The sequence below is a fragment of the Sus scrofa genome, chromosome 15 (genome assembly GCF_000003025.6).
Source record: "Sus scrofa isolate TJ Tabasco breed Duroc chromosome 15, Sscrofa11.1, whole genome shotgun sequence".
Taxonomy (NCBI): Eukaryota; Metazoa; Chordata; class Mammalia; order Artiodactyla; family Suidae; genus Sus; species Sus scrofa.
The window spans coordinates 131,902,385-131,927,556 of record NC_010457.5 but is presented as its reverse complement, the minus strand read 5'-3'; the positions used below and the strand labels follow the sequence as shown (position 1 = coordinate 131,927,556).

The 25,172-nt window shown below is 47.1% G+C and overlaps 1 protein-coding gene across 1 annotated transcript in view; it reads right to left on the bottom strand.

Annotated features, from left to right (window-relative positions):
• The window catches only part of PSMD1 (proteasome 26S subunit, non-ATPase 1), a 104,601-nt gene continuing 94,791 nt past the window's right edge, over positions 15,363 to 25,172 (bottom strand). Inside the window, exons 24-25 of the mRNA XM_001925902.7 lie at positions 17,347 to 17,502; positions 15,363 to 15,573 (exon numbers count right to left, since the gene is read on the bottom strand). Coding sequence (XP_001925937.3) covers positions 17,356 to 17,502 — 147 coding nt within the window. The 3' untranslated portion in view covers positions 15,363 to 15,573; positions 17,347 to 17,355. The remainder of the gene's footprint in view (positions 15,574 to 17,346; positions 17,503 to 25,172) is intronic.

Genomic DNA, 25,172 nt, shown 5'->3' with positions numbered 1-25,172 from the left:
CACCTTGGCCTTGGGTCCTGTCCTATCTTGTCTTGACCCAGGGACCTGAGTCACATCACAGCCATCGATAGTTCTTTTTTTTTTTTGTCTTTTGTTGTTGTTGCTATTTCTTGGGCCGCTCCCGCGGCATATGGAGGTTCCCAGGCTAGGGGTCAAATCGGAGCTGTAGCCACCAGCCTACGCCAGAGCCACAGCAACACGGGATCAGAGCCGCGTCTGCAACCTACACCACAGCTCACGGCAACGCCGGATCGTTAACCCACTGAGCAAGGCCAGGGACCAAACCCGCAACCTCATGGTTCCTAGTCAGATTCATTAACCACTGCGCCACGACGGGAACTCCATCGATAGTTCTGTGTCTTGCACGAGGTTGGTAAAAGACCCAGGCCTTAAAATGGACTTCCCAAAGGGCAGGCCTGGACTCAAGATCTTTTTTTTTTTTTTTTCTTTTTAGGGCCGCATCCAGGGCTTATGGAAGTTCCTGGGCTAGGGGTCAAATCAGAGCTGCAGTTGCAGGCCAGTGCTGGTAAGTGCAGCCTACACCAAAGCTTGAGGCAGTGCCTGATCCTGAGTGAGGCCAGGGATCAAACTGCATCCTAATGGACACTAGTCAGGTTTTTAACTTGCTGAGACACAACCGGAGCTTCCCAAGATCATTTCAAAGCAAGTCAGGTCCTGCAAGAAGTCAGCTGGGGCCTCATCAGTAGTGATATTCCTAGGTACACACGTGCTTTTTAGTGAGCAATATCACTGATTTCTAAGCACGTTTAAAAACACACACTCTGGAGTTCCCGTCGTGGCGCAGTGGTTAACGAATCTGACTAGGAACCATGAGGTTGCGGGTTTGGTCCCTGCCCTTGCTCAGTGGGTTAACGACCTGGCGTTGCTGTGAGCTGTGGTGTAGGTCGCAGACGCGGCTTGGATCCCGTGTTGCTGTGGCTCTGGCGTGGGCCGGCGGCTACAGCTCCGATTGGACCCCTAGCTTGGGAACCTCCATATGCCGAGGGATCAGCCCAAGAAATGGCAAAAAGACAAAAAAAAAAAAAAAAAAAAAAAAAAAAACACCCACACTCTAAGCTCTGATGTGAGCACAAAGGGTGGTAAGTTGGTTTGAACCAGAAGAGTAGATGCTATTTAAGTGGTTTCCTGGCAGGTCCACGGATCTTGAAGACCCGCAAGACATGGCGCACCAGGAACATCTCTAGTTCTGCGGCTCACCCTGTTACTAAACATTTCCTGGCCTCATTGTTGTCTCAGCCTAAACACTGTCCCACTTGCCCCCCACACCAACTTTTCACTATGATTACTGCTTCCAAGGTGAGACCTATGGCCATGAGAAGGTGTATGTGAGACGAAGTGACAGCTGGGCTACTGAATAAAGTTGATTAGGGTATTCCTGCTGTGGTGCAGTGGATTAAGAATCTGACTGCGGTGGCTCGTTGTTTTTGGAGGTGCGAGTTCAATCCCCAGGCGGGGTACAGTGGGTTAAAGGATCCGATTCAGGAGTTCCCGTTGTGGCTCAGTGGTTTAAGAACTCAGCTATTATCTAAGAGGATGTGGGTTCAATCCCTGTCCTTACTCACTGGGTTAAGGATCTGGTGTTTCCGTGAGCTGTGGTGTAGGTTGCAGATGTGGCTCAGATCTGGTGTTGCTATAGCTGTGGTGTAGGCCGGCAGCTGCACCTCAGAGTCAACCCCTTGCCTGGGAACTTCCATACGCTGCTGGTGTGGCCCTTAAAAAAAAAAAAAAAAAAAAAAAAAAAAAAAAAAAAAATCTGATTCAGAACGTCCATATGACCTGGGTGTGGCGATAAGCAAAGTTTAAAGCTGATTAATAGTAACAATAAATAATTCATGATGCTGGAAGGTGCACATAGTATACCATTAAATCTGGCTTTTTACCCTTCTCCCTACCTACAATGAAAGTCCCCTGAGCTCAACTGAACCTGAGGTCCAGGGTAAGACATAAACCTCCTTTCTGCCCCTAGATGAAGCCGTTTACTGCTAACAGACATTTGAAACCAAAAGTGAAACTGTGGCCAGTGAGAAAGGAATTTGGGAGAATGGGCCACCGGCTTTGCAGGTGTGGGTACCCAGAGCAGCAGCAGGGGCATCTGCGAGCTTGTTAGAATTGCACTTCTAAGGGGTTTCCATTGTGGCTCAGTGGGCTTAAGAACCCGACTAGTATCCCTGAGGATGTGGGTTGGATCCCTGGCCTCGCTCATTTAAAAAAAAGGAAGAAGAAGCTGTGAGCTGTGGTGCACATCTTCAGGCCCCATTCAGTCCTGCAAATCAGAAGCTCTGGGGTGGAGCGATTGGGTGGATGGGTGCACCAACTGTGGGAGGCCCTGGACTGAAGGGTCTTGGGTTGAGCAGGCTCTGGGCAGGTGCAGGAGCGAGCATCCCCCAGGGTCCTAGCATCCCCGTGACCCTGGCGCCGCCAGGGGGCTCTGAGAGGCAGGATCTGCGCCCGCCGCCTTCCTGGCGGAGGAAGCCGCGCAGACGGCGCCAGGAGGGCGCGGGGACCCCGTGGAGCCGTGGCCGCACCCAGGCCCCTCCGCCCCGCTGGTCGTCTCCGCAGCCGCGCAGCCTGCACCCCGAGAAGAAGCGAGCAAGGGGAGCAAGGCCACGGTGTTTTCTTCCCGCTGACCCGAATCTTGGGGTGGGGGTGGGGCTGTCACTTCAGGGACCTCGGGCCTGGGAAGGATGGGGTTCAGCGGGGGTCTTGGGTGACAATTAAGACCACAGCCCATCGGACCTGACCTGGGTGCCGCCGCCGCGGAAACTCGGCCCCTGCCTGGCCCCAGGCGCAGCCCCGCCACCCGCCGCTGTCACTTCCAGGAACCCCGACTCTGGCTGTGCCAGCACGGGGGTCAGAGAGCAGAGAGGTTCCCAGAAATCACGTGCGCTCAGGAGAAGAGACAGTACCCCCACCCACCCCGGCCTGGGCATCACTGTCCCCCACCCCGCCAACACCCCGTCCCCGCGCCGAGCCCTGACCCTGGGAAGGAAGTCGGGGCAAAGACGTTGGCGCTGCCTGGGAGGGACAGAGCCGCCCAGGCCGACCGCCGCCTTCCCCCCTTCCTGCGCTGGCCCCCTTCGTCCTGGCCTCAGCTCCTCACAAAGTCGCTCCAGGGAAAGCAGAGCCCCTCTTCGGGTCCAGGGACAGAAACCTGTCTCAGAACTGCTTAAGCCAATCTTGGCTCACCCACTGGGTGTCAGGTGGAGCGGGAAGTAGGACTCCAGCCCTGCCTTCCGGCTCCCTCTGTCTGTCTCGCTCTCCTCCCGGCTCTGCCTGGGGCTCTGTGCAGGGTTGGGACTGGAAGCCAGTTCTGTGGGTGTCCAGACCTGAGATGTGAGCCCAGGGGCATGGGTGGCCTGGGCAGAGAGCCAGGGGCGACGCCAAGCCCTGTGGGAGCACTCTCCCTGGAGTCTGGAGGTGGAGGTTCTGGTCCCCTCCCTCCTGAGGCCTCGCTACCCCCTGCCCTTGACTCTAAAATACCTGTGTGTGTATAGGGCAAAGGTGCCTTCTTTGCCCAGCACGTTCAAGGTGATTACTCGCCTCCTGGGAAAGAGTCTGGACTCTCACAGGCTCCCTCCCAGCCACCCTGCCCGCCCTGGAGGCTGAGCTCCCTAGCAAGGGGGCCAGGAGGAGGGACAAGGACACTGCCCCAGCGTCCAGCTCTGTGACCTCCTCCCTCCCACCACGACAGGGGTGTGGCCTTGTCCTTCTCTGTACTGAGTCCCAGGAGGGGCTGCCAAAATCCAGGGGAGGTGCTGAAGTAGGCAGAGACACTGGAGTGGCTATAGTGCTGCAGCATCTTGTCCAGGCTCCGAAGTTTCCAGTAAATGGAGTTAAGACACCCCCTTCCCCAGAGTATTCACAGCCCCTGCTTTGAGGAGGGGCTGAGAAGCTGTCCAGGAAAAATGATGCTTGTTCATCCCTCGGGTTCAGGCGGATATGACCCAGCCGAGGGCCTGGGATGGTCCTGACAGGGGTCGGCCTGCAGGAAGGGGCAGTATCATCAAATGCTGCCACCATCTGAGGCTTGGACAGTGGGCAGCCCCTTCTGGTTTCACCAGCTCCAGGGTCCAAGGAGGGGCTCCTGGCAGCAGGGTCCCATCTCAAGAGTCATGGGTCTTTGGGATTGCAGTGACCATAGGCTCCGGAGTCAACAGGACCACATGAGAAAACTCGGAGGAGTGGGAGAGGCCGTGGGAGGGGGACCTCCTGCTGTGGAGGGAGCCTCCATGCCACCTCTGTGCCCAGGAGCTGGGGAGCAGAGCCGCCTGGATGCAGCAACGCCAGTCAGACTCTGGGCCTCCTGGCTGGTGGGGGCAGAGGAGGGATGCTGAGTTTGAAGGTTTCCCAGCGGGGCTGTGAATGGTGAGGCCCAACAGCCAAGGCCAGGCCAGGAGGAAGACATTCCCCGTTTGTATGGAGAGGAAGGAAATTCCTTTTTTTCTTTTTCTTTTTTTTTCTTTTTCTTTTGATTTTATGGCTGCACCCAGGGCATATGGAAGTTCCCGGGCCAGGGACTGAATCTGAGCCACACCTGCAGCAATGCCAGCTTTAACCCACTGTGCTGGGCTGGGGATTGATCCCTCGCCTCCACAGCAACCTGAGTCGCTGCAGTCAGGTTCTTAACCCATTGCACCACAGTGAGAACTCCAGGAAATTTATTTCTCTAGATTTTCTCAGAGGCTGAGCACTGGATTCATTTGGAAGAAATAATTGGATACATCCTTGGGGAAAGGGTGAATGAGGAGCAGATAAAAGCCCAAGATCTCAGCACTTCAGCTTGTGGCGGGTGGGAGACGGGTCGGGGGGAACAGGGCTGGGCACTAGCCCAGAGGGCCTTTTGCTTCTGAGAACTAGGGGGGGTGTGGGTTGAAAGGTTCAAGGTGGGAGCTGGGGCCGATGTGACGTGCCCTGGATCAGAGGGAATTTGGAGCTGGGGAGGAAGGGAGCGGGCAAGGCGGGGTGCTACCTGGGGAGAGGATGGCTGTGCCGGCTCCTTCAGAGGAGACCGATAATAAAACCAACCATTGCTGGCTGGGCACATACTGCTAGGTGATTTAACTCTGGTCCTGGGGATGAGAGCAGAAATGATGCGTCCCACGTCTGGGACGTGTCCATCAGGGGAGGATCGTGCCCTCTCTGCTTTCTTCCTTCTTCCTGAAGCTGGAACGCAGATACACCAAACCTAGGCGGCACATGGGGCCGTCAGGTGACCTTGGGAAAGGAAGCCATGCACAGTAGCTGTATTCGTTTGCCAACCATCACAGACTAAGTGGCTTAAAACAACAGAACTGTATTCTATCACCGTGCAGGAGGCAGAAGTCCAACATCAAGGTATCGGCAGAGTTGGTTCCTCCTGGAGGCTCCACGCGAGACTCTGATCATGCCTCTCTCCTAACTTTTGGTGGTGTCCGGCAATCCTCGGTACTCCTCGGCTTGGGGCTGCATCACTCGCTCCATCGCTGCCTCTGTTGTCACGTGGCCTTCTCTCCGGGTCTGTGTCCCTGTGTGTTCTCACCTCTTTAGTGGTTTTAAGGCCTTTCCTCAGCTCCAGTGTGACCTCATCTTAACTAATTACATCTGCAAGGACCCTGTTTCCAAATAAGGTCACATTCTGAGGTTCTGGGTGGACATGAACTTGGGAGGGACACTTTGCAGCCCAGTGCATAGTACAACTGGGTAGAGGGAGCATGGGTCCCCGACCTTGAGTGCATCAGGCCAGCCCTGCACCAACTCCCTGCAGACTTGATGAACAGAGGAGACCAATGTCTGCCTTATTTAAGCTGCTCTCACTTTGGTTTTTCAGAGACCTGTGGCCAAATACAGTCCATACCAAGAGAGCCCTTTAGAGCCCACATTGTTCTGTGGGGGATTCTTGGGCCGGGGTACTTGATGGGGAACTGATTTCTGTGTAGTTGGGTACGAGGCAGAAAACTGAGAGTGCCTGGTTGTGGGGCCCGGGGAGGGGGAGCGGCCGACACCTGCCTGCATCAGCCACATGCCTCTGGTGAGCAGCACGTGCTGTGGGGAGCACTCTGGAAAGACTGGCTGTGGAGGTTAACTCTCCAGTGGTGGGTCCAAGAGGCGGAGCCTGGGGAGGGGTCCTGGGAGTGTCAGGAGTCTGGCTGACCCACGCCTGCCTCCAGGGGTCGCCATGGCAGCCCCGCTCCCCACAGTGTCCTGGCCTTGGTCTGGACCCCAAAGCCCCTTGCATCTCAGCTGTCCAGAGCTTTGGAAGGCCAGGGTCAGGCCAGGCCAACCGTGGGCACACAACCGTCCAGGCAGGCCTTTTGCCATTTCCACCACTGGTGCCAAATCTAGAACACGGGTCTGGGGAAGGAGCCAAGACAAGGGAGTTTTCTCCTCCCAGGCATCCTGGCCCCCAGAACCCTCAGGACTCTAGTCTGCTCTGACTCACATTTTCTAGAACCATCCGTCCAATGGAAATGTGTGCACACCTGTGTTGTAGGCAGGTAACATTCTGTACTTGCCCTTGAAAGCCTGTCTCACTCCGGATCCTCTAATCAGGGGCTCTCAGGGGCACAGCCCAGCCCAGGCCCTCTGGGGGTGGTGAGAGGGCTCTCCTGGGACGCTGCTCACCCTGAACCCGCCACAGCCCCCACCTCCTCCCCTCCAGGGAGCTGTGAGAGCTGCAGGCGCCAGCAAGGGAAGCCCGTTTATTTTCTCTGCCTGCTCAGCCCTCACGTGGCCTTATAGGGGAGAGGCTGCTCGGAGGTCTGGCCTGCTGGAAAGAGCTGGCAGGCGGCCCTCAGAGCAGCTCTCCATCGAGGCCGCCGCCACCCCACCCACCCCCACCCCAGCCTGCGTGGTGTCTCCACCTTCTCAGACTCCCCCTTCCATGCGTGCTTCATAATATCCACTTTCCTATCCTAAGATGAAATTCCCAGCTCATATAACCTACTCACCCACTTGATTTTAAAATAACTATTAGGAGTTCCCGTCGTGGCGCAGTGACTAGGAACCACGAGGTTGCGGCTTCGGACCCTGCCCTTGCTCGGTGGGTTAATGATCCGGTGTTGCCGTGAGCTGTGGTGTAGGTTGCAGACGCGGCTCAGATCCCGCGTTGCTGTGGCTCTGGCGTAGGCCGGTGGCTACAGCTCCGATTCAACCCCTAGCCTGGGAACCTCCAATATGCCGAGGGAGTGGCCCAAGAAATAGCAAAAAAGACAAAATAAAGTAAAATAAAATAACTATTAGAGGAGTTCCTGTTGTGGCTCAGCAAAAATAAACCTGACTAGGAACCATGAGGTTGCAGGTTCGATCCCTGGCCCCGCTCAGTGGGTTAAGGATCCGGCGTTCTCATGAGCTGTGGTGTAGGTCACAGATGAGGCTCAGATCCTGCATTGCTATGGCTGTGGTGTAGGCAGGCAGCTACAGCTCCAGTTGGACCCCTAGCCTGGGAACCTCCATATGCTGCAGGTGTGGCCCTAAAATGACAAAAAAAAAAAAAAAAAGAAAAAGAAAAAAAATAGAAAAAAAAGAAAAAAGAAAATAAAGACATTTATGTTATCACAGTTCTAGAGGCTAAAAGTCCAAGGTCAAGGTGTTGGCAGGTTTGGTTTCTTCGGAAGCCTCTCTCCTCAGCTTGCAGATGGCCGCCCTCTTGCTCTGTCTTCACGTGGTCGCCCCTTGGCTGTGTGCTGTCTGCGTCCTCATCTCCTCTTATAAGGATACCAGGCATGTCGGATTAGGGCCCACCCAAAGGACTGCATTTTGACAGGCCCAATCTCCACATACAGTCAGATTCTCTGGTCCTGGAGGTTAGGACATCAGCATATGAACTTTGAGGGGACCCAGTTTAGCCCATAGCACCCCTCTTCAGTGGCTCCTCTTGAAGTGGTCTTTTGGTGTCGAATGCCAGAAATTCATCTCCGAGTGGCTCGTTTTGCTTAGGCAGAGACAAGAACGTGTTACTGATGGAACTTCATGGTCTGGACTCGGAGCTTGTGTAAGGCCGTTTGGACCCGCCTCTGAGCTCAGGTCCCTCTAGTTTGGCATCATATTCAGGCTCCATACTCAGCCTCAGGCCTCATCAGAAGTGGGAGAGTGGTTCCCATTGGAACAGATGTCCTGGAATTGGTCTCGCTGGCTGGGGTTGGCCTGATGGGCCGCATGCCCTTCCCTGAAGCAGTCACCATGGCCCGTGGATGGGGTGGGCTGGCGACGTCTGGGCTGAGCCAGGAGGTCACCAGTTCCCACAGGAAAAATGAAGGTACAGACGTTACCGGAAGGAATGCGAATGGTGGCCAGTGTGCAAACGCTCTAGAAGCTCCCTGGAGAATGGGTGAGTACCATGTGAGTGAATGAGCGCCTCAGACCTTCTCTGATGTGGTGGAGAAATATGAGCTAAATCCAGTCGTCTGAGGATTGAACGTCCATAGTTTATTTTTTTTCCTTTTAAGGCCCCATCTATGGCATATGGAAATTCCCGGGAAAGGGGTCAAATTGGAGCTGCATCTGCAAACCACAACACAGCTCACGACAACAGTGGATCGTTAACCCACTGAGCGAGGCCAGGGATTGAACCCCCCATTCTCATGGATACTAGTTGGGTTCTTACTAGTGAGGCGCAATGGGAACTCCTGAATGTTCACAGTTTATTTTATTTATTTATTTATTTATTTTTTGCTTTTTAGGGCCACACATGTGGCATATGGAAGTTCCCAGGCTAGGGGGCTAATTGGAGCTGTTGCCACTGGCCTACACCACCGCCACAGCAAGGCCAGATCCGAGCCGCATCTGCAACCTACACCACAGCTCACGGCAATGCCGGATCCTTAACCTACTGAGTGAGGCCAGAGATCAAATCTACAACCCCTTGGTTCCTAGTTGGACACGTTTCTGCTGCGCCACAACGGGAACTCCCTGAATATCCACAGTTTAAACCAAGCTGGCCGGTCACACTGACTTTCCCTCTGGATTCGATGCTTTTCCATTCTCCTTCCTAGAATCAGTTCCACTGCCAGAGGGTGACTTTGTCCTGAGCCAGTGGCTTGAGGATGTCAGGGACTAAGCACAGATCAGGGGGCCCTGTCTGGGATGGATTAGGACTTTAAAGACTCGAATCACTAAAAAGATTACGGTGCCTCTGCTACCCGCGCCTGTTGCTCCCATTACAAATGAGAACATTTCTAAGCCACTGAATAAATGTAAGGAAGTCTAGCCACCTGTTCATTTTCCCCATAAAGCCTATTTCAATTACAAATATATGTTGATCAAATTATTTTAAGAAAAATAGAATTATTTTTTCCTGGGCCCTGTTCTGCTGGCTCCTGAGTGCTCTTTTGCCTGCCCATGGGAAATTCGGCCTTGCCTGCCATCCTTCCAACCCTGGAGTGTGGTCCCTACCCCCCACTCCCCCACCCCCACCCCCGCCGCTGGCTGAGGGGTTGCTGGACTGTCTGAACACAGGTCTCTTTAGAACACTGATGCTGGGGCGCCTGGGTCCAGGCCACCGCGGGGCTGCCTTGAGGTCTGGAGTTTGCAGGGTGGGGACTCTGGATGACATCCACTCACGGGCACTGTCTGTTCAGGCAAAGCCATGTGTGTGGATCCCCCTGGGTCACTGCAAGCCCCAAAGCGTCTCAGGACAGGGGCCACGGTGGGGTGCTCTCAGGGTTAAGTGGTGCATCGTGGCTGCCCCCGCTGGCTCTCTTGGCCTCTGGGCTCCTTGGTATGTCCGCTGCAGGGCCCTGGGAAAGAGAGCAAATGGGCTGCTGCCCAGAGCTAGACAAGAGCAAAGTCCTTTTTGACGGTAAACATCAGTCTCCAAGGTGAGTGAGGGGAGCCTGGAGATAAGGAAGCCAGCAGGCCTGGTGCCATGCATCCATGTACCACAAAGCCAGACCCGACACGGGCCCCCCCAGGACAGCACTCCCCCTTTCTGCCACTTGTCCACTGATTTGGTTTCTGAGGACCTTTCCTGTGGGGAAACCTCTGCCTCCAGGTATGTTCACACGCATCAGCAGTGAGGTCCTGCCTCACCCCGGAGACTTCTGTCTTCTAAGGAGAGCTCTTGCTGATGGCTGTGCTGTCGGAAGGGTTCTGGGCTCCTCACTATCGTCGTTTCTAAACCTGGTCTAAACTGCAAGGGGATTCAGGTCTGGAGGCAGCTTTGGGTAGGACAGGGTTTCTTCGTGTGGTCTCAGGATCACCTTTAACGGGATCACCCGAGTGCCGGCTAAACTGGCTGATTTCTGAGCTGGACTCCAGATGGGAGTCACCGTGGCTAAAATAAGCAAAAGCAAAAGCAAAATAAATAGTTTTGTAGTTGGAGACACCCAGGGTTTGAATTCCAGTTTCATAACTATGCACCCTCGTTCCCTCTCAGTCTCATTTTCCGTAAAACGGAGATAATATATTTAGCTCACAATAGAATTGAGGATTAAAAAGAGTAATGGGAATAAAATACTGAACGAATGCCTGGCACACAGGAGCTAAATAAATGCTTGCTCTGTCATCAGTCCAGCCATCTGTCCGCCCATCCATCTGTCCATCTAATACTTACTGGGTGCCTCCGATGAGCCAGGAGCTGCTCTAGGGACTAGCAACACAGCGGTCATCAAAACCAAACTCCTTGTCCTCATAAAGTTTACATGCTAAGCAGGGGAAACAGACAAAAAGGAAACTTATGATATGCAAGGTATTTGTAAGTGCCATGGAGAAAAATAAATCAGGATCAAATGTATGACCAGACTGCCCAATTATTTAATTGAAATCCAGTAGGCATTATGTCTCAAACACTGTGACAGGGACTTGCCCTTAAGGAGCTTATTTATAAACTGGCTGGGCAATAAAAATCCTGTAATCACAGGAAACCACCGGGGAACAACAAATCGCCTGCCAGCCCTGTGTTCTACATGGTGGGAGCTGCTGGGAGGAGGGATTGATTACTGGGGCTGGCGGTGAGCTGTAAGTGAACACCCCCGCCAGGAACCAAGGAAGGAACACGCTATGTTCATACCCAGCACAAGGAGAAAGCCTTGGATGCTTGCAAACCTCTTAATCTTTGCAACATGAATCAGGGCTTCTGAGAGATCATGGCACGAGTCAGAGGCTGCTCACAGCAGGTCGTGGGAATAGGACTTGATGGGAAACTCTCTCTGTCTAGCTATTTGCCAAGCCCCAGCTCTGTGAAATGCCCAAGATCTTTGAAGGTAATTATCTCCCGGATGCAATTTTATTGTAAATAAATAGCTCACTGCCTTGGAAATCACTGAGTGCATGCACCAAAGGAACGGCCTGGATCCCAGCAAACGGACGGAAAATGCCCATCAGCAGAGGGCTGTTTTGCAGAGGTTATGGTTATCTGGAAATAATGCTTTGGTTGGCAATCCCTTTCTGAAAAGCCGCTCAGGCTTAGGAGTGTGGAGGAAGACACAAACTTGGAGCAGATTAAGGATGCATAATACGCAGAGAAAGGGCTATTTGGAGGCCTGTTGCCCTTCGGATCGAAGAAGCCCAGAGAACTAACAAGCCAGAGACTAGTTTCATGGAAAGCTGAGCTGGAAACACAACTGTAAAAATGGTTCTCGACGTTGAACAAGTCGCTTCACTCTTATGCGTGTCCTCGTGTGTGAAATGAGGGCTTCGGCCATTCCATTCTGACTCAAAATGTGGTGACTAGCTGCTTAAGTGCTAGGTTAACCTAGCCAGATTATCTCAAGATAATAGTGCCTATCTCATGGGGTGAGGAGTAAGCCCGTACATGCGACTCCGTGTCTGGCACGTAGTAAACATGTAATAATTAGCCATTACCATTTAATTCCCATGACAACCTCGAGGTAAACATTATTTCCTTTGTACAAATGAGGAAGCCACTAAGGCACAAGCTCAGGATCTGAAACAAAGTCTGAGGGCAGAGTCCCCGATCTTCCCACTATGCAGTTGGGTTTGGAAGGGTCCTCCTTTCCAATTCCTGTGAAAAGTGAGAGGGTGGAAAAAGCAGCTTGAGCTCTGGAAACAATCAAGCTAAGTGCCATCTGAGGGATTTTCTGTGGAAAGCCGAAGTGTTGAGTCATTCAGGATGGAGATAAAGTTGGGGAGAGGACAGAGACAAAGCCACAAAAGCTTCTCTCCCAAGCTCATTTCTTCCCATCAACGCAGTCCAGTTACAGGTTTCAGACACCCATCTTGCACCTGCACACGAGGAAAAGCCCAGGTTCATTCTCCAAGGGTACAACTAATTGAAAAATTGTTCTCAGGACCGTTTAGTAATGGCAGGAGATAATTCAGAAGCCATTTAGGGCCCTGAGCAGGGCAGCTCCAAGACAGATGAATTAATCCCCTCACATGTGCTCCTGGAGTGTCCCAATTGTTCTGTTAATGCTCAGTTGTGCCACTCACCATTCTCACAATACACAAGTCAGAGGATATGTAATCAGACACCGTGTATTAGGGCTGCAATGCCGAGCAAGGCAAATGTGGGGGGAGACAGGCAAGCCAACGAGGCAATAAATAATATGGGTGGTAAGGATGCTTGGAGGTAATACTGGGCGCTGGGGAAGCCCAGAGGACCTAGCCCAGCTCTGGTGGGGAAACGAGGGAGGGTACCTTAGAGGAAGTCTCTTTAAATTGAGACCTAAAGAACTGGTAGATTTTCCAGACCTTGAGGGAGAGTCTGGGGTAAAGAGAGGAGGCACTTCAGGCAGAGGGAATGGTTTGTGCCAAGGCCAGGAGATGAAAGCAAGCCTGGATCTTTGAAGGCTGTGAAAGTGGTCCTGTGTGTGAGATGGGAGGAGTGAAGAGAGGGCAGGCTGCAGAGCGGAGCAGCAGCTAGCGCCTTGTCTAACTATATACAGTTTACAGAAAAGAATCTGGACATTACTCAACAAAGACCACTGAGAGATTTCAAGTAGGAGACTCATATGATTTGCAATTTATTTAAAAAAAATTTTTTTTGGGGGTCTTATTTTAGGGCCATTCCTGCAGCATATGGAGATTCCCAGGCTAGGGGTCTAATTGGAACTGTAGCCGCTGGCCTACGCCACAGCCACAGCAACGCGGTATCTGAGCTGCGTCTGCGACCTACACCACAGCTCATGGCAACGCCAGATCCTTAACCCACTGAGCAAGGCCAGGGATCGAACCCGCAACCTTATGGCTCCTAATTGGATTTGTTAACCACTGTACCCCAACGGCAACTCCTGATTTGCAATTTAGATCAATTGGGAGAAGGAGGCAGCAGCAGTTACACGCTTGAGCTATAGGGTTAGTGAAGAGTGGGGAAAGAGGGCGGATGAACTGGAGAGATGATTTGAGAGGCTAAACCTTGAGTCAGGGTGAAGCCTTTCTGGGCTTCTGGTGTGGCTCACCAGGAGCAGGGGTTGTCGCTTGCCCCAAGGAGTAGAGGAGGCTGGGTGAGCTGGGCTTATACATAGTGTTTTAAGGGCCTGTGAGGCAGCGCAGAGAGTGGTTGGGTGGATGGCGCCCCTCTTGCCCTCAACTCCGATACAGTGGGCCAGGTGAATGACCCCTCCTGGGAGTAAGTGCTGTCACGCCCCCTTCTGCCTCTTCGCCGAATGTGTCAGTTCTAGCTCCCATCGTGTCTTCATAGATGACTTTATTTCACCCTATGCTATTTCACTTCAGATGTTTTTGGCTCCTTAGTTCTCTCAGTGCCATGCCTATCTGAGGAAATCTCCTAGGAAACAAAGGCAGGAAAAGACACAATCTTATCATACTCTGACCCAAGTGGCCATCTGACTCTAACAGCTTGTATTTTAAAAAGATTTAAGACCAAGGCGTACATTATGAATTGAACTGCTTACCAGGAACTAGTGCTGATTTCTCCCTGAAGTTCAGTCTCCTCTTTTAGAATGGATTTATTCACTTTGGCCAGAGACCAGTGACTGTACCATTTCTCCCAGATGACTCAATTTTGGACAGTGACATCATTGAGAGACTTCTGTTTTTTTAAACATTTCATATATTAAGGGAAATGTTAGTGATAACTCTGTCTGAAATGCAAGCAATGTTAAAAGCTTGAACAGGAAGGACCCAGCTAATGAGAGGCTAGGAAATGAGATAATCTCTTTTATAGAATCATCTGATATTGAGGAAACAAGGAATTTACAAAGGAGGAGATATAATGAAATTAACCAACAAGTGGAACCACCCTTTGGGATCAGTAACCTTTAGACCTGGACCTAACAACAAAGCTGTGGTAGATGAATGGATAGAGCTGATCTATCCAGGAGTTTGTTTCCTTGAAGAATAGTTTACTTTTCAGACCTGGGAGGCTGTATCTTTCTATCTCTTGGCTGTGCCTATGGCATGTAGAAATTTCTGGGCTAGGGATTGAACCTGTACCGTAGCAGCACCCAAGCCACAGCAGTGAATCCTTACCCACTAAGCCACCAGGGAACTTCTGGAGGGCTCTATCTCAAATTAGGAAGTGGAAGAATCAAGTTAGGAGTAAAGAACCATTCTTTTGAATGAATGAATGCTGGAAACTACCTACTTTTAACAGTTGAAGGCCAAGTCGCAAAAAGCCCTACACAACCAAATGCCTGCATTTTTTATTACATTAAATTATACCTGAATTTAAAAAATCATGAAAGAAAGTCAGAAAAGGAAAAAAAAAAAAGGGTACATTATTAGATCATGTGGCTAAATAAAATGAAATAACTTTTTTTTTTTTTTTTACTAAGGTGATAAGATTATTATTAATGGGACTAAGAAAGGTGACAAGATTAGTGGGCAGAGGGACAGGCATAGGCATTATCATCTTAGTAATATCAAAGTGGGTATCCTTAGAACATAGTGCAGCTAAAATGAAATAACATATCTATTGTCCTGAGCGGGATCAAACACAGGAAACAATAAGAAAAGATTAAAAAAAAAAAAAAAAAGCTGCCTAAAAAGACACTTTCCTCAAAGCATTAAAGAGACTTTTTCAGTAAGTGATGGCACCCCACATCCTCAATCTCATTAAAAAAATAAACCAGCAAAGATGGCGTTTCCTTGAGTAGATTAAGGATCTGGCATTGTCACTGCAGTAGCCTTCAGGTTCATCCCTGGCCTGGGGAGCTTCCACATGCCCTGGGTGTGGCCCCAAACAAAACCAACCAATGCCCCCCACCCCCACCCCGAGAATTCTTAAGAGTAATAAACAAGGGTGGTGGTTTTTCTTTCTTATTTTTTCCATTATTTTTCAAATAATCTATAAAATAGTTTAACTCTTTCAACGGTATTAAAGTCATGCATATTTAAGCTAGCAATCAAGGGTTAGCTCTCTGGGTTCAGGCATTTCATGTTGGGAGGAAGAGAGTATTATTAAATCCATTTATTCAAAATCCAGGCTGAAAAACAAGTCCTGGTCCATCTGGAGATTTTAATATATTTATTTGAAAACCAAGTCGTGTGAAAGAGCACACTAAATAGTCATATATTTTCTCTTCAACCAAAGACTTAGAGACAAGGTCAGCACGGAGGCGATGATACATGCAGTGAATAGCAGGTCTCAGCACGAATTTCCTCACAGGCATTTCCAATACAAGGCTGTAAAATCTTCAGATGAGCAATGAGATCCTGGGGTGGGGGTGGGGGGGAGAAGAGGGAGAAGCTAGGGTTATTCCTTATTTTAAAAACATTAAAAAAAAAATCAAAACAAAACAAAAACTACTAGCTGTTGAAATCTAAAACTAGCCCCAACTCTTGACTACAGTCCTAATATGCCGGTTTATGCTCACACAGACTAAAGATTTCAAATTCTTATTGGACTGGTTTTACCCTTTACCTAATAGGAATCTAGTTTCTAACTGAAAACTCTAGGTCATCTCGGAGTTAACGGCCCTGAAAGATTTAATTGGGGGTCTTCAGTAAGGCATGCGAAAGGCTAAAGGGGGCTAATGTGAGTTCAGTTATGCACACAGACTGAGAGCTCACGGTATTAATACTGCCATGTGCTGCTTGGGTAAAGCTCAGGAAACCATCTAGAGCTGAAAGGTAATTTTCTAAAGCCAGAGGCAGGGAAGTTCTAAATCTCCAAACTGTCTCTCAGAGTCTTGAATAGATTTTTCCACCAATGTCAGGGTTTCTGTATTAATATTTATTGGAGATTTCTATAAAGCTTTCATTAATTGCTACTAATGTGGTAACACTCATGGTGCTAGATTTGCAATCTAACATTTAAAACATTTTTCTGGGAGTTCACGTTGTGGCTCAGTGGAAACGAATCTGACTAGCATCCATGAGGACACAAGTTCGATCCCTGGCCTTGCTCAGTGGGTTAAGAATCCAGCGCTGCCGTGAGCTGTGGCGTAGGTCACAGATGCTGCTCGGATCTTGTGTTGCTGTAGCTGTGGTGTAGGCCATCGGCTACAGCTCCGGTTAGACCCCTAGCCTGGGAAACTCCATATGCCACAGGAGTGGCCATAAAGAGACAAAAAAAAAAATTTTTTTTCTGTTGTCATAACATAACAAATGATACTGTCCTTACTTTCTTTAAAGAATAAATTCATATTTGTTTGACAATGTATTTGTACTAGGGTAGGATTAGAGAATCTTGATTATATAGTTTATGTTATCTTCAAATCTGTGATGACCACTTGAAAAAAATGGTGGAAAGAGAATCACTATTTCATAAAATGAGATTATTCCAAGCATTTGCATTAAAAACCCCTTCAACATTGTTAGGACACTGGCATAATAATGATCATCTTTTTCAATTAGACAAAGCTTTGTGTTGCAATTTAACTTAAGACCCCAAAGTACCTATAAGCACCATGTCTTTTACATATTAGATGTTCAATAGCTTCAATGAATAAATGAATGTTAAGGCTTTTAGTGCCCAAAGTACTGCCGAAGGAAAGAGAGAGAAAAGAATCAGCGTGTGCTACTCCAAGTGTCATCTATGGACTGTGCCAGCCACAGACCATAACTGATCACAGGAAGGAGCTTCTGACAAAATGTAAATCAACTCCATCATGAAGCAGACTGTTGGTCCAGCTGACATTGTTGAGGTTAGGGGGTAGCAAGGCTTTCATGATGAGAGAAGCACTGAGTAGAGTTACATTCTGGAGCAAGCGCCCTATTTCTTCATGGATCTCTGAAAACAGTTTGCAATTTGGTCACTTTGAAAAGCGCTGGTAGAACACTAGAGGGTAGAAAGTCAAAGAAGAAAGAAAAAGGAATCGGTGGTCACATACGCAGGAAGAGGTCAAAAAAGGGGACGTTTTAATACCGTTTAGGTCAGTAAGGATTGAGCACAAAAGGGAAAAAGTGAGACCACATCCCACAAAACATTTGTGAAGTATCGACAAAGAGATTTCCTCGAAACACAATTCTGTTCCATATACACACCTCTGGTCCTCAGTCGTCAATATACTCAAATGGTTCTGGGGGTTCTGGCTCTTGCTCCTCCTCCTCGATTTTCGGGCCATGGGCTGCCACAGGCTCCACCAGCTCTTCAATGTCTTCACTGGTATCCTTCAGAATGATGATGCCGCCAATGGACAGCTAGGAACAGGGCGAGGGAGGAAGAAGAACAAGTGCCACTCATATTGCCAGACAGCCCCAGAATCCAGAGTGCAGATTTGTTAAATGGAACCTTAAGGCTTCTGGAACGACTGAGAAGTAAAGAACTGGGACAGGGAGTTCCCACTGTGGCTCAGCGGTAATGAACCCGACTAGTATTCATGAGGATGAGGGTTCCATTCCTGGCTTTTGCTCAGTGGGTTAAGGATCTGGCGTTGTCGTGAGCTGCGGAGTAGGTTGCAGACACAGCTCGGATCTGGCATTGCTGTGGCTGTGGTGGAGGCCGGCAGCTGCAGCTCCAATTTGGTCCCTAACCTGTGAACCTCCATATGCCACAGATTCGGCCCTAAAAAAGCAAAACCAAACAAACAAACAAAACGAAACAAAAACCCAAAAAAACCCCCAAAAAACGCTGGGATGGAACTAACCTTCCTGGACAAGTTAGTAAACCTGGACACTTGTGCCTGTGTGATGGCACACCAGTGACTTAACCAAAGAAGGTACTTTAAAGCCTTGCTACTCAACGCGTGGTCCTGGGTCAGCAGCATCATTATTACCTTGGAAACCCGTGAGAAATGCAGAAAACCCCCCTCTACTTTAGATCTTGTATTTAACAAGATCCCCAGGTAATCTGTATGCATGTTAAAGTTTGAGACACACTAGCCTAATAGATACTTTATCATTTGTGAGAAAACGACCATTTTGGACACAAGAGACAATCTACAAATGAAAAGCCAATTTTTCTCCAGCAATTTCAGAATGATAGGACAATATAAATATTGCAGATATCTGAGTGTTTTTCACTTTAAGTTACAAATCCTTGTGATGTAAGTCAGTGAAGAACTAGATAGGAAGCAAGGGAGGTGGAGTGAGGAGCAATTCTATTAAGCCCTCTCCCAAACGTATTAGCACAAGGTAAGTTCAAACGCCAAACCGTTCGCCCATCTCTGGTGTGCTAATCTTATTCTATTTGCTTGCTTGTGTCAAAGGAAATGGAAAGCTGCTCTCTATAATTAAATCAGTCAACAGTGGCAGAGCACAGCTGGAAAAAACATATTTTTACCAAAGCACATTACTGGGAAGGAAAAGAAGCACAAGCATATTAGTCAAATGATTCACATATGTGTAAGCATCTCTGCAGTTCAACCTAATCTAATTTTTACTCATCAGAACACTGCCCTGCCATGCTATAAAACTGGTGTGCCTTTGTGAATTTCTAAACTATTTCCCCTCAATACACATATATTCATACACGTTAATCTATAACCCTTTCCCTTGAAAAGTGTGCTTTTCTTGAAGAAAGGCCATGTTATGAATGGACCGTGCCTTTACTACCCACACTCACCGAAGAGCAGGGTAACATGACCACTCCCTAGTACCCCAGGGCCTCAAAGTTCATTTGAACCTTCGAAAGGACCAAATGGAGAGGACTCCTTCTCTGAACAGAAAATACCCATGTTTACAAAAGTGCTTCTTTATTTTGGAAATATGTGGCTCCAGGTTATAACTACACCATTTCATGCTTAACTGGCATGAGCCAACCCAAATCCTACAATGAAATCAACATTTGGAAAGAGCTTTCTATAGCGACATGGTTTAGATTTATTAGTGCCTTATATGTTAGAGGGAAAGTTCATACGCTTTAAGCAGAGAATAAGATACGAGACAGTCTATTTTCTGAGAAGGCTCGTGAAAACGGAAAACAGGGGCAATGGGACACTTCCTGTTGCCAAATGATCCACACACTCTATAGGAAATCTTTTAAAATGGACAAGAAACAGTAGGAAAGCAACTCATTTTCAAACTAAAGTTGCCCCTTTTAAATGCAATGCCTGAGGAAGGGTCTGATGACCCTGCCATTGAGGGCACTGGAGGGAATGGGTCAGGGGGCACCCCTTTCTTCAAGGCACACACACAGAGGCAGTCTTTTCTTTCTTTTTTTACTTTAAAACAATTTTTAAAAAATTTTTATTTTTTGCTTTTTAGGGCCATACCTGTGGCATATGGAGGTTCCCAGGTTAGGAGTCCAATTGGAGCTGCAACCACCAGCCTACACCACAGCTGTAGCAACACCAGATCCGAGCCACGTCTGTGACCTACACCACAGCTCACGGCATTGCCGGATCCTTACTCCACTGAGTGAGGCCAGGGATCAAACCCGCCATCCTCATGGACCCTAGTCGGGTTCCTTGACTGCTGAGCCATAATGAGAATGCCTCTTTCTTTTTTTAAATTGAAATATAATTCACATAACATAAGCTCTTTTATGTGTGTGTGTGTGTGTGTTTCCTTTTTGCCTTTTCTAGGGCCGTTCCCACGGCATATGGAGGTTCCCAGGCTAGGGGTCTAATCGGAGCTGTAGCCGCCAGCCTATGCCACAGCCACAGCAACACGGGATGCAAGCCACATCTACAACCTACACCACAGCTCACGGCAACGTCGGATCCTTAACACACCGATCAAGGCCAGGGATTGAAGCCACAAACCTCATGGTTCCTAGTTGAATTCGTTAACCACTGAGCCACAACGGGAACTCCAACATAAGCTCTTCTAAAGTATATAATTCAGTGAGTTTTGAGTATGTTCACAAAATCAGGCAACCACCTCCACTATCTAATCAAGAACATGTTCGTCAATCTAAAGGAAACCCTGCACCATTGGCAGTCACTCTAACCTCCCAGACCTCTGCAACAACTAAAGCAACTTCTGTCTTTATGGCTCTGTCTCTGGACATCTCCAGTAAACATGATCACATAATGTGTGGCCTTCTGTGTCTGGCATTTTTCACTTAGCATGATGCTGCAGCATATATTAGTATGGCATTTCCTTTTTTGGCTGAATAATATTCCACTGCACATTCTGCATTTTGTTCATCCATGTACAACTGAATGGACATGTGACTTGTTTCTATTCTTTTTGTTATTATGTATAAAGCCAATGTAAACATTAGCATGTTAAGTGTTTGTGTGGACAGTATTCATTCTCTTGGGCATATACTGAGGAGTGGAATTGCTGGGTCCTAAGATAAGTCCACATTTAACTTTTTGAGAAACTGCCAAACTGGTTTACATAGAAGCTCTAAAAGTTTACATTCCTGCCAGTACTATGTGAGGGTTCCAATTTCTTCCCATCCTCGTTAACTTTAATCTCTGGTTTTGATTTACATTTCCCTAATAACGAATGATGTGGGCATCTTTTCATATGCTTTTGGCCACCTGTAGTCTTCTTTAGAGAAATTCCTATTCAAATCCTTTCCTGCTTAAAAAATAGGGTTTTTTTTAATCGTTGAGTTTCAAGAGTTTTAAAAAATCTGAAGTCTCTTATCAGATATGTGATCTGAAAATATTTTCTATTCTATGGATTTTCCTTCCACTTTCTTTTTCTTTTTTATGGCTGCACCTGGGGCATATGAAAATTCCTGGGCTAGGGGTCGAATTGGAGCTGTGGCTGAGGCCTATGTACAACCACAGTGATGCCAGATCCTCAACAGGAATCGACCCTACATCCTCATGGACACTATGTTGGTTCATAACCTGCTGCATCACAGTGGAAACTCCTTTTTCGTTTATCTTTTCTTGATAGTGTCTTTTGCAACACAAATGTTTTTAATTTGATGTAGTTCAATTTATCTTTTTGGGGGGTTGCTTGTACTTTAGCTATTACACATAAGAAAACTTGCTTAAACCAGTACGGCAAAGATTTACATATAGTTTTCTTCTAGGGTTTTTATAGTGTTAGCTTTTACATTTACATCTTTGATCCGTTTTCAACTAATTTTTATATATAAGGGAGGGATCCAACTTAATTCTTTTGCAGATGGATAAGCAGTTGTCTAAGCACCATTTCTTTTATTTATTTATTTATTTTTGTCTTTTTAGGGAGGTTCTCAGGCTAGGTGTCGAATTGGAGCTATAGCCACCAGCCTACACCAGAGCCACAGCAACGTGGGATCTGAGCCATGTCTGCAACCTACACGATAGCTCATGGCATTCCCAGATCCTTAACCCACTGAGTGAGGCCAGGGATCGAACTTGAGTCTCATGGATACTAGTCAGATTCGTTTCTGCTGAGCCATGACAGGACTCCCTAAGCACCATTTCTTAAAAAGACTATCCCACTCTTAGCATCCTTGTCAAAAATCAGTTGACCTCAAAATGGATTAAAGACCTAATGTAAGGCCAGATACTACAAAACTCCTAGGAGAAAATAAGCAGAATACTCTTTGACATAAATTGCAGCAACGTATTTTTTTTTTTAGATTCCTCTCCTAGGCTAATGGAGACAAAAGCAAAAAAGGGGACCTAATTAAACTGAAAAGCTTTTACATAGCAAAGGAAACCACAGACAAAACGAAAAGACAATACATGGAATGGGAGAAAATACTTATAAATGATGTGACCAACAAGGGATTGATTTTGAAAATATACAAACAGTATACACAGCTTAATATAAAAACCCCCAAATAACCAAATCAGAAAATGGCGAGAAAGCTTATATAGACACTTCTCCAATTTAGACATACAGATGGCTAAGAGATGCATGGAAAAATGCTCAACAATGCTAATTATTAGAGAAATGCAAATCAAAAATATGAGTTATTACCTCACACCAGTCAGAATGGCCATCACCAAAAAGTCTACAAAATAATACATGCTAGAGAGGGTGTGGAGAACTGGGAACCCTCCTACACTGTTGGTGTGAATGTAAACTGGTACAGCCACTACGGAGAACACCATAGAGGTTCCTTAAAAAACTAAAAGTAGAGTTACCCTATGACCCAGTAATCCCACTCCTGGGCATGTGTCCAGAAAAAACAAAAACTCTAACTTGAAAAGATACAAACACCCCAATATTCACAGCAGCAATATTTACAACATTCAAAACATGGAAGCAACCTAAATGCTCACTGACAGATAAAGGGATAAATATGTGGTGTGTGTATATGTAAATAAACGTAACGGAATGTTACTCATCCATAAAGAAGAATGAAATAATGTCATTTGCAGCAACATGGATGGACCTAGACATTATCATACAAAGTCAGTCAGACAAAGATAAATGTCATATGTGGAATCTAAAAAAAATGAGACAAATGAACTTCTTTAAAAAACAGAAGTAGACTCAGAGATGAAGAAAGCAAACTTATGGTTACCAAAGGGAAAAAAGGTAGGGGAAGGATAAATTAGGAGTTTAGGATTAATAGAAACACACTACGATATATAAAATACATAAAATATATAAAATTATAGCACAGGGAACTACATATATACTTAATATTTTCTAATAACCTATAATGGGGAAGAATCTGAATAAGAAAATATGTATATATAGTGTATAACTGAATCGTGTTACCAGACCCTGAAACTAGCACAACACTGTAAACCAACTATAATTTTATTAAAAAAAATTAATTGGGAGTTCCCCGGTGGCCTAGTGGGTTAAAGATCTGTCACTGTCACTGCTGTGGCTCAGGTCACTGCTGTGGCATTGGTTCGATCCCTGGTCTGGGAACTTCTGCATGCCACAGATGTAGCCAAAAATAGAATATCAACTGACCACAAATGCATGGGTTTACTTTTGGATTCTCAGTTTAAATCCAATTATCTGGATGTCTATCCTTATGCCAATACCACAGCTTTGATTACTGTAACTTTGTAGTAAGTTTTGAAACTGGGAAGTGTGATTCTCCCAACTTTGTTCTTCTTTTTCAACTTTGTTTTGGCTATTCTGGGTCCCATGCATTTCCATATGAATTTTAGGATCAGGGTGTCAATTTATACAAAAAAATGTTGGCTGGGATTTTGATAAGGATTGTGTTGAATGTATAGATCAAATTGGGGAGTACTGCCATCTTAAATAATATTAAATATTCTAATTCATGAATGTTAATTACTGCTCTATTCTTTTTTTCTTATGCCTTTGCCTAGTTTTACTTTCACAGTAATACTGGCCTCACAGAATATGTTTGGAAGTATAGACCCTCTTCTATTTTTCTAGAGGAGTTTGTAAAGGATCAGTGCTAATTTCTCTTTAAACATTTGGAAGAATTATCCAGTGAAGCCATCTGGTCCTGGGCCTTTCTTTGTAGTTTTCTGAGCATTAATCCAATCTCTTGCTATACGTCAATTCAGATTTTCTATTTCTTCTTCAGTCAGTTATAGCAGTTTGTGTCTTTCTAAGAATTTACTGCATTTAGATTACCTAGTTTGTTGAAATACAGTTATTCACAGTATTCTCTCATAGTACTTTTATTTCTCTCAGGTTGGTAGTAATGTCCCCTCTTTGTTTCCTGATTTTAGTAATTTGAGTCTTCTCCCTTCACTCTTTTTTTTTTTTGATTAAACAGGTAAGAATTTATTTACCATACATAAGAATAATTATAACAATAACTAGCATGTAGTATACACATTATGTGCCAGACATGATTCTGTACAGTTCAAGTATGTGCCAAACATGCCTATTTGTTTGCGTGTCGCGCCCCCCGCCCCGCCATTCCACTCCCCCCACCAAAGTGACTGTATGAGAAAGTAGGTCTTCAGGATGCAATTAGGTGATGAGGGTGAAACCCTCAGGAATGGAATTAGTGCCCTTTTAAGAAAAGGAGTTTCCATTGCCTTTGGAATATGGATAAGCAATGAGATCCTGCTGTACAGCACAGGGGAACTATATCTAGTCACTTGTGATGGAGCACAATGGAGGATAATGTGAGAAAAAGAATGCGTATATATATGTATGTGTGACTGGGTCAGTGCTGTGCAGAACAATGTAAATCAACTATAATGGAAAAAATAAGAATCTGTGGTGGTGCAGTTTTGAGCCTCATTCTGGCACAGTGGGTTAAGGATCTGGTGTTACTGCACCTGCAGCTCAGATTTGATCCTTGGCCCAGGAACTTACACATGCCCTGGGTGCAGCCAAAAAAGAAAAAAGAGATACTCAGTGGGTTAAGGATCTGGTATTGTCACTGCTGTGGCGTGGTTGTTCAACACCTGGCCTGGGAACTTCCTCATGCCTTGGGGTTCGGCCAGAAAGAAAACAGAAAAAGGAAAAAACCAAGAAGAGACATGACGAGAGCTAGCTTCTCTTCGTTATGGTATGTCAGGACATAATGAGAAGAGGGCTGTCTGTAGGCTTGGATGAGGTCCTTTACCAGGGACTTGCTCATGCAGGCACCCTGATCTTGGACTTCTAGTCTCAGAGCTGTGAGCATTAAATGTTTGTTTAAGCCACCCCATCTTAAGTGGCAGGTGGCAATTTTTTACAGCAGTCACAACAGACTAAAACATATTTTAATGCAAATTACATTAGGACTGCACTTGTGGCATATGGAAATTCCTAGGCTAGGGGTCAAGTCAGAGCTGCAGCTGCTGGACTACACCACAGCCACAGCAACTCGGGATCCTTAACCCACTAAGTAAGGCCAGGATTGAACCCGCATCCTCATGTATGCTAGTTGGGTTCATTACCACTGAGCCACAAAGGGAACTTCTACAAATTACATTTTTATATAGTGTGTACATATCAACACCAATCTATAATTGTTTCATACAGTTGTCTCTCCCTCTTCCCCTTTCCTTTCTTTGCCGCACCCGTGGTGTATGGAAGATCCTGGGCCAGGGGCCAGGGATCAAAGCCATGCCATAGCAGTGACA